The sequence below is a fragment of the Schistocerca gregaria genome, chromosome 1 (genome assembly GCF_023897955.1).
Source record: "Schistocerca gregaria isolate iqSchGreg1 chromosome 1, iqSchGreg1.2, whole genome shotgun sequence".
In the NCBI taxonomy this organism is placed as follows: domain Eukaryota; kingdom Metazoa; phylum Arthropoda; class Insecta; order Orthoptera; family Acrididae; genus Schistocerca; species Schistocerca gregaria.
In genome coordinates, this window is record NC_064920.1 from 302,838,039 (window position 1) to 302,848,355 (window position 10,317).

Sequence of the window (10,317 nt, forward strand, 5' to 3'; positions counted from 1 at the left end):
TCGTCATTGCGGTAGTTTAATTTGACCGACAAAGGAGCTAGCATAGAGGAGGTTATCAAGCACAGGTCATGGTCTTCTCTGGACCCCTTTTTTTGCAAACACTGCCGTTCTTCGTCACAGCATTTTTACTCTTATACTACTAACGAAATGGCTGTTCACAAGAATGGAAAACGAGGTAGTCATTAGAATGCTACCGGGTTTTGTTTTCGTCTTATGATTTTTCTTCCTTGTACAGGTTACAATGTACGGTGAAAGGCTGCGAATTATCAAGAAGAGCAGCAACGGAACTATCTTTAGAAACGAATTCATTAGAGTCGACGGAAATAGGACTCAAAATATATATGTATATACTGTCAGATTTGACTAAAGTGAACGTAGTACTGCTCTGGATTGCTGCGTCAGCGTTTGTGTCCCACCAGGCAGCTGCTTCAATGGCGTCCTAGTCGAGAGATAAGCCACATCTGGAAAAAATAATCAGCTGTGTCCAACGATATGTGACAGAAGAAGCAGCATTCGTATTATGTATTGACATAGCAGATAGTGTTAGTTGAAGTCTTAGACTACTAGCAAGGGCTCGAGTATGTATATAGAAGCATTACTCGATAAAAATTTATGACCAGTCGGACCTGAAGGAAGACTAGCAACTAGCCTTCAGTATATAAAAAAAAGTTGAGTTGTACATTTCATGAAATTGCTTACACGATTAACCAGTCATAACTGGTATCAGACGAGTCCTACATAGGCCTGTGGGATGGCTGTAAGTGGAACGATCACAGACCCGTTTGTAGATTAAGCTGATGGCAAGCTTCGATTTATTGCCAGCGTTAACAGCGGCAGCAATAGTAGAAGTAATAGTAGTAATTTTATTTATTCGCAGATCACCTTTACAAGGCTATTAGACACGTCTTGGTATTACAATTTAAGAACAATGTATTGAAAAACTGGTGTTTGCGTAAGTAAGAGGTTTTAGAACGTCTGCATGACCCACAGTAGAATACTGTTCAAGTATTCTGTGACCGTGTAAGGCTGGACTGAAAGAGAAAGTACGGTAGGTTAGAATTTAACGAGGCCATCAGAGCTAGTGTACAGGCTTCATTCGGGAAGGATGCTAAATAAATTTGGGACAGTGTCTTCTTCAGAGGAAGCATCCCAGGATTACCTCAAGAGTTTAAAAAAAAAAGAAAAATACAGGAAACCTAAGTCACGAAGGCTTTAGAGGAATTTGAATCACCGTTCTCGTGGGTGAAAGTCCAGATATTAGCAATGCAGCCCGTGTTCGGTCTTATTGCTGATTGTTTCGAGGCTGGAGGAAAGCAGGATTTCCCATCTCCTGAATCACGGTACTTACTGTGATGTTCAGCCTCATCTTCACTTGTGTAAATGTCTGTGTACAAAGGTCGTTGCAAGTGGTAATCATTCTGAAATCTTGATTGTCATAATTGAAAACCTGCTTGGCTGGAAAGGGATTTAAACGTGCCGCTCTCTTAAAGGTGCAATTAGCGAGGAGTTATTACGGAAAGAGGTGAATTTTTATACTACTTTGTAATAGCGCTATCAACTTAAAACTTGTTTTGGCGATGGTATTTATTCCGCAAGGTTTCGGCGACACAGGTTTTCTACATGATTTAAACGATGTACGTTTTATTTCCGCATAACAATCGCTACTTTAAGCGGGCGGCAAATAAAATACACTCAGTTTTGAGTAAGCGGAGATGTTTCGATATATCAGTACGCATGTCTTATGACCACCTCTCCCATTGCACGTGTCATAAGCTTGCTTTTCGTTTGAGCACGGTGTATTAAGTACTGGGAACAGAACAAGATTATAACAGCCCGGTGAAACAGCGTCAGCCGTGAACGAGCATGTAGAATCAAACGAAGCAGAATATAGCCCATTATGTCAAGTCTCATGAATGAAGAACCGCCTCTGCGGCACAAAGGGCGGGCCCGTGTCATGGCCCAGTTCTCCCCCATGCCTGTGACGATATTGTCACTGCCCTGCAGCTATTTCCAAATGCGTTTCAAACTACTGGACAGCGTCGAGCACTCAGCGCTATATTCAGCAAGCACGAAGCAGGGTGACACAGTACACGAAGCTTCAATTTAACAACGCTCTGAAACTAGGTGAAAACAAAAGTTAAAAAATTGCATATGATAAATCTGATGTGTCTAGGGTATGCAGGTGTGATTGTACGAGGGCTATTCGGAAAGTAAGGAACGATAGGTCGCGAAATGGAAACCACAGTGAAAGTCAAAACTTGTGTTTGAAACGGCTAGCTACACCTTCCAACTACTACCCTTCACAGTCGCCGCTCAGACTTAGAACTTCAGGGGTAGCCAATTATGGGCTGTGTTGTGGGTGAGCAAACAATTCCTATCGAAGACGCTGCAGGAGCATCTTCATTGTCCCTGCACAGTGAGGCCGAGAAATGTCTTGTAGAACAAACCGCATGACAGTTACGTTATGTGGATTGCATAGGTTCAGGCGAAATCTTTCGTCAGACCCTCGTACTTGGCAGGAGACTAATTTCTAGCCATCTTTACGTTCTCACTGCAAGATCAGAACTGAGAAGAGCGACATGATGCGATCGACAGGTGTACTAGACACAGTGCCCAGTGCATCTGTGCAATGCATCATCAGATTTTCACTGTATTTTCCATTTCGTGACCAATCGTTCCTTACTTTCCGAATATTCCCTGTAATAATTGTGATAATTATACTGGCAAGACCGGCTGCTCTTTTAGTGTCACGCAACAAAACTCCCATATCGTTGCATTTAGCAATAACTGGTCAGTAGTCTTACTATGAAGAGCATTGAGAACTGTATGCATATTATCCACGGGGTGCAAAAGCACCGTGCTCTCAGTTTGTTATAAGAGCTTGAAATTTATGTAGCTAGAAAACAATCCAACAAGAATACTCAATGGACATTTTATATCCAATGCTTACTTTGTTTTTGTGACAAGGTTCTACATTTATCACTGAAACATCATATATATAGTCTTCTTGTTGCCTAATATAGAACTCATTACCACATTCGCTTCATTTTCGTACGTTGATCTTGTTATTCTCTTGTTTCAGTTCCCCTTATCGGTTTTGTATAATATATTTCATTAACCAGATAATGTTATTAAGTGACTGGTACAATGTTTTCTTTTTCTTTTCTTTGAACTGTATGTCGGGTGGTTTCAGAGGCCCTCTGACGGTTCAGTTCCTCCGAAGACTTCTCGCGTATGCTACAGTCTGGCGGCTACGCCAACAGAGAGCGCTCTGATTTCTTTCCATCTCGTTTCAACCATTTGCCTTATTTCACTAATTTTTTTCATTTTTATATGCTGTTAGCTCCATATGTTTGTCCTTGTTTGTGTTATTTATTTTTCTAAAATCACTGCAGGAGCATCTCAGAACACTGTAGCATTTCCTTTTTAACAATTTTAATTTAAACTTTATTATTGCTTTTAAGTTAATTTTATCGCTGTAATAATTTGTACGCTCGATAAACCCACTATAGGCTTTACCTATGGTATTTATCATTTTAGCGTATTTTGTAAACTTATATAATCGATGAATACGTGTAGGCTACTATACCGCAGGTTGTTATGAACAAATGGTTCAAATGTCTCTGAGCACTATGGGACTTAACATATGAGGTTATCAGGCCCATAGAACGTAGAACTACTTAAACCTAACTAACCTAAGAACATCACACACATCCGTGCCCGAGGCAGGATTCGAACCTGCGACCGTAGCGTCGCGCGGTTCCAGACTGAAGCGCCTAGAACCGCTCGGCCAATCCACCGGCTGATATAAACAATACCGCTATTAACGGAATGACTCTAGACCGGCTTTGTGGCCTAGGTTACACAGTATTTTAAATGTGTGACGATGCTAAGCTGATTTTGTGGGTATTTTTTATGAAACCAACAGGGCTTCATTATACACTGGTGACAAAACTCATGGGATACCTGCCAATATCGTGTCGGGTCTCCTTTTGCCCGATGTAGAGCAGCAAATCGATGTGGCATGGACTCAAGTCGTTGGAAGCCCCTGCAAAAATATTGAGCCATACTGACTCTGTAGCTGTCCATAATTGCGATGGTGCTGCCGACGCAGGATTTTGTGCACGAACTAAGCTCTCGATTATGTTCCATAAATGTTCGAGGGGATTCATGTAGGGCGATCTGGGAGGTCAAATTATTCGCCCAAACTGTCCAGAATGTTCTTCAAACCTATTGCAGACAACTGTGACTCTGACGTGGTGCATTGTCGTCCACAAAAATTCCATCGTTGTTTGGGAACATGAAGTCCATGAATGGATGCAAATGGTAGCCACCCGCTAACGCTACCATCTGGCCAGGCCAAGGTCTTCCAATCGTCTAGGGTCCAATCAATATGGTCACGAGCCCAGGAGAGGCGCTGCAGGCGATGTCGTACTGTTAACAAAGGCACTCGCGTCGGTCGTCTGCTGCCACAGCCCGTTAACGCAAAGTTTCGCCGCACTGTTCTAATGTATACGTTCGTCGTACGTTCCACAATGGTTTCTGCGGTTATTTCACACAGTGTTGCTTGTCTGTTAGCACTCACAATTCTACGCTCTCGGTCGTAGACTGAAGGCCGTTGGAAACTGCGTTGTCCGCGGTGAGAGGTGAAGCCTAAAATTTAGTATTCTCGGCACATTCCTGACACTATGGATCTCCGAATATTTAATTCCCTAACAATTTCCGAAATGTAATGTCCCGTGTGTCTAGGCTCCATCTACCATTCCGTGTGGAAAATCTTAATTACCGCCGCGCGGCCATAATCACGTTGGAAATCTGTTCACATGAATCACCTAAGTACAAATAGTAGCTCCGGTTTTTTTTGTTTTTTTTTGCTTTATTGAATTTCGATTCCCCCACCCCCGAAGGGGGCGGGCTGGCAGCAGCTTAGTACGCTTCTCTACAGCCTACAGACTTCTTCAAAATAGAGAAACAATAAAAGCAGGCAATAAAACGGTGACAACTTGTAAAATGGCGGAAAATTGTGGAAAGTTAAAAAATGGTTTAAATGGCTCTGAGCACTATGGGACTTAACATCTGTGGTCATCAGTCCCCTAGAACTTAGAACTACTTAAACCTAACTAACCCAAGGACATCACACACATCCATGCCCGAGGCAGGATTCGAACCTGCGACCGTAGCAGTCGCGCGGTATCCGGACTGAGCGCCTAGAACCGCGGCCGGCGTGGAAAGTTAAAACATAAAGCTAAGGGTTGGTAATGCTAAGAAAATACACAGGAATCAGACAAGTAACATAATAGACAATTAAAAAAACATGGCGGCAGTCTGGTTTCCGTGCGCAAGAGAAAAAAATCACACCCAGCGACAGTATGATGTCCTTTCACAACACTTCCGAAAAAACACACAGGCAGCTCCGTCAGAGCACTGCCCTTTTATACCTCGTGTGAGCGATACTATCGCCGTTTCTATACGTGCATATCGTTATTCCATGCCTTGTCATTTTGGTGTATTATGTTAACGCCGCCATGTTTTAAGCACGTTTTCTACATGTTTGAAAGTAATACTTTTCATTATGGCATATTTTAAGATAGATTGTCCGGTAGATTTACTTCCGTTTTCTCATGTTTTGCTCCAGATCTGAAGATCGTTGTCACTGACCGAAACCGGCAGTCTAAAGGCAGAACAATTTTGTGGTCATAGACGGAAATAAGGTTATTCTACGATATCTGGATCAGTGTTCTATTGGCGACTATGCTGCATCTTACTATATGAGGCGTCACTGACAGCCAATATCCCTCTAACCCGGATATAAACTCACAATGAGGCTCTGGAGATTTACAGTCTTTCACCCGAGTAACAGAATTCATGGATCTGATAGATTCCATTTTCACGATAAGCGAAATAGAAAGATATTTGCCGAACCAGCGACGTTGTCTAAATTTACGCACAGGATGCTAATCATCGGAGCTAAGAAATTTACTTTAAGTGGAAGGGTCTCTTCAAGCATGGTACATTACCTCAGTAAACACTCTGCTTTCCTCTTTGACGGGAATTCAGGCCACTTTAAGGGACCCCAAGAGATAAGTCCCCTGATAGGTTATTAAGAGACATAGGAATTGTTTGGTCATAGAAGGACGATGAGGGGGAATGCGGTGTGGCCTGTTCAAAGTAATGTATTACGCTGCGCTAACTTAAATGCAATTTCGAATAACTGGAATCAGGGAGACTGGGATGTAAACTATGTGCCCAATTTCGGCACATTGCTTGTTATTGTTAAGTGAGAGACAATAAACAAGACCTTGACGGGTACTCAGAGAAATCCCTTTAGCTAACACTCCTACAATGCTGACAACACTGCACATAGTAAATTTATAACTACATCGGAGTGTTTGCTGTTTGGAAACTTCCTGGCGGACTAAAACGGTGTGTTAGATCGGGACTCAACTCGGAACCTAGTCCTTAACGGGCAAGTGCTCTTACCGACTGTGTACACGGACACACCGCCCCCGGTAGCTGAGTGGTCAGCGCGACAGACTGTCAATACTAAGGGCCCGGGTTCGATTCCCGGCTGGGTTGGAGATTTTCTCCGCTCAGGGACTGGGTGTTGTGTAGTCCTAATCATCACCATTTCATCCACATCGACGCGCAAGTCGTCGAAGTGGCGTCAAATGGAAAGACTTGCACCAGGCGAGCGGTCTACCCGATGGGAGGCCCTCGTCACACGACATTATCCGGACACAGTTCACGACCTGCCCTCACAGCTTTACTTCCGCCAGAACCACCTCTTCTTGTAACTTGCATGTTGCAATAAGTCCCCCCCCCCCCCCCCCCCCTATGTCATTCAGTGCTTCAGTACTGGAACTTTTAGAGAGATTTCAACAATGCAAAGGTTTGGTTTTTCATTGATAAGTTTGCTATTATACCTTTAAGCAGGAGTACGCTTCTCGTTCTGTCTTGTGTCTGATGCAACCAAACCGTATTCGGTAACAGACAAGGTACGCCAACCAGTTACATAGTCAATACACGACCATATAGAGTGCAACTACTTAAGAGATTCCATGGTAGAGGAAATCGGAGAACATTGAGAAAAAATATATTTTTATAAGTTAGAAGTATAAAGAATAAAACGAGCTTAATTTTGTCAAATCAGACGCAAACTGCATTTCGTTTAACTGTTCAATTCAGTGGAACGGAAAGTCAAAAACTGATACGTGCAACAGATATACAGAATACAACATGGGTGTTATCATAAAAGCGCATTCTGTGTACTGAGTAATGTTAATTACAACATTCTGGTAAGAGGAACTACTCGGAAAATTCTGTTAACTACGAAAAATAGCTGGAAAGAAAAATAGAAATATTATAATTTAGTTACGTTTGAAGTTTAACTGTATAGCAAGTACCATGATATTAATTTAATCGTGTTACAAAGTAAAAGTTCTAGGATTGTTAAGCGATATATTTATGATATAAAATTATTTACAAGAACGACCTCCATATTGTATTCTCCAGACGTATTGTGTTAATTGATATTCTTTGTTTGACGTCTGTACGTGCCGACATAAATAGCACTGATTCACAATTTTTTTATCGTAGCTCTTACTTCTTGAGTATTTCGGGGCAAATAACCATTACCTTTCGAACGATTCCCGCCGGCTATGTGCGATAATCTGCCAGGCGTGATAATCTGCCAAAGATTAAACAGAAGAAATTTTCTTATTAAACACTGACTTCTCTTAAACAATGGATGAAATCTTGGTTAATATATGGTATACTATGAAATTTAGTGAGGAAGGTCTCACGTGACCAGCGACGAAGGTCAATGACACCGCACAATATTCAGAACGTGCCATCTCCAGCGACCAGACATTCAGAATATTTTCAATTCTTTTGAAAGGCTTGAGTTCCAAATAACCAAGACTCTTTAGAAAACGCATAATATAAACATGATACGAGTAATCGTACCATGCACTGAATACACAAACAGCAGTATTGACAGTCACAAAATCGGGAATAGTAACAACCGGTCATCCGTGCAGTAATGTTTGTACTGCATTTAACTACTGCTCAAGGAATTTTTAATATGTTAGCTCACCTCCAAGGCTTTAAAACCAGTGTACATACAGGCTGAAAATTTCGCATCATCATGTCTAACTACAACGCCAACGGTTTCACGCATGGGAAAGAAATTTACATTAATAATGGTACCAATCACTATAACTAATTTTCAGGTCCTGCCGAGGTTAAATCAATGTTTCGTTCCCAAATACACAGTGCCACGTCAAAACGCGTTAACTTGAGCAAATCCGAGTATAGTTGAAACATAGCTGTTCATCTCCATCTGTAGAACAATTAATTTTCCCAAAGGACAAATAAAAATTAAGGAAACATCTGCAGAGGTGTCGGTCTGTTCATGTTATTTCCACTATAACAAGGCAGATAGTGAAAGCACATAGTTGACAGCTGAATATGGACTGTTTGAGGACAGTGGTTGGGCGCCAGGAGCCGCCGACTCGGTGCGGGCGGCGTCCTTACCTGTTCTGCGCGCAGCATTTTCGGAGCGCACCTCCCCCGCGACCGCCGGCGCGCCACTAACCTGCCATGGCTGTGCGCACCGGGCTGTCAGTTGCCTCGGCCACCCCGCTCCCACGCCGCCACCGTACCTACACGGCGGGATCGATGTCGCGACTGCCGCCGCTCCGTGACAGAAGCCGATCAATAGAGCCACGCCGGGCAATGCTGCCAACTGCGCGCCCTCGGAGCGCGTGCTCTTCCAGTAGCGCGAGAAGTCGATATAACGCGGGACGCTCTAATGTTGGCGACATGCGCGGCGGCGCTCAAGTGCTTTTCGCGCAGCTTCCTCGGTGACAACTGGCGCAGATGTTCGCTGTACCACTTCACCGACAATACGAAAAACTAGCCAAGAAAAAAACACACCTGCTCAGTGAAAGGGGGCACCGGATCCGGGATAGGCGATGCCGAGGGTAATAACCTGAATTTCGGTTATGTGTAAAGCGTTCAGTTATGAGGTCTGAGATTCATCCAGTTCTCATAGCATTGCTTAAACCTAAAGGTCTGTCCGCTTGTAATGATTTGCGGTGGGTGCACATCACATAAGCGTAGGAAAATCGTGGCGTGCGCGCCAGAAATCTGCGCAATGCGACATGTACGCAAACCTGAAAATTGGAGGCTAACGTTTGAGCAAAATTGCTCAAATCTGCGAGAATAAATCAAAACGCGAAGACAAATTGTAGCATGTGAACTGGAAATCACAAGTAATTTTGGGTGCGAACACGTTTTTGAATAATCCATTTTATGAGTATAGTGTTTCTCGTCTTTGCGTGCACAATAAATTCTTAAATGATTGATACGCGTGAGTCCTATAGAGAGTTCATTGCTGAATTTATTGAAATAAACTCAAGATAAAAAAAGAAGAAAAAAGCGTTTTTCAAAGGAATTCTTCGAATGGGTCGCAAATAAATAGATGTGATGTGCATGTACAGACAAACAAATGATTTCAGTTTCAGAAAAACTGTCCAGAGAGTCTCCAAACACATCTACTGCGTGGAATTTCCTTGACTGAAGTAGAGTATTTTGAACTTAGTCCCGATGTTTCCAGAATGAGATTTTCACTCTGCAGCGGAGTCTGCGCTGATATGAAACTTCATGGCAGGTTAAAACTGTGTGTCGGACCGAGACTCGAACTAGGGACCTTTGCCTTGCGCGGGTAAGTGTTCTACCATCTGAGCTACCCAAGCACGACTCACGCCCCGTCCTCACAGCTTACTTCCGCCAGTACCTCGTCTCCTACTTTCCAAACTTCACAGAAGCTCTCCTGTGAACCTTGCAGAACTAGCACTCCTGGAAGAAAGGGTATTGCGGAGACATGGCTTAGCCGTAGCCTGGGGAATGTTTCCAGAATGAGATTTTCACTCTGCAGCCGAGTGTGCGCTGATATGAAACTTCCTGGCAGATTAAAACTGTGTGAAGGAGCGAGACTCGAACTCGGGACCTTTGCTTGGGTAGCTCTGGTGGTAGAGCACTTGCCCGCGAAAGGCAAAGGTCCCGAGTTCGAGTCTCGGTCCGGCACGCAGTTTTAATCTGCCAGGAAGTTAAAACGCTTTGGTTGTTATTCGCGCCACCCTTACAGCACAGCGCCCCGTTTTGTTGCCCTTCATGGTAAGCCGTCATGGATTTACATTTTAGCAAGATAACACCGATAATGTTTACGAGTCGGGGCGTAGAATGTCAGAAGTTTGAACGTGGCAGGAAAGCTAGAAAATCTGAAAAGAGAAATTCTAAGGCTCAGTCTAGATA

At 43.3% G+C, this 10,317-nt stretch overlaps 1 protein-coding gene across 2 annotated transcripts in view; it reads right to left on the reverse strand.

Annotated features, from left to right (window-relative positions):
* The window catches only part of LOC126342297 (septin-2), a 314,504-nt gene extending 305,813 nt beyond the window's left edge, over window positions 1-8,691 (reverse strand). The window contains exon 1 of one of the 2 annotated variants that reach the window (XM_050001846.1): window positions 8,597-8,691. In XM_050001846.1, coding sequence (XP_049857803.1) covers window positions 8,597-8,603 — 7 coding nt within the window. In that variant the 5' untranslated portion in view covers window positions 8,604-8,691. Of the gene's footprint in view, window positions 1-8,535 lie in introns of both variants that reach the window. The other variant, XM_050001845.1, reaches the window with a different exon arrangement.
* Between the last annotated feature and the right edge of the window lie 1,626 nt (window positions 8,692-10,317).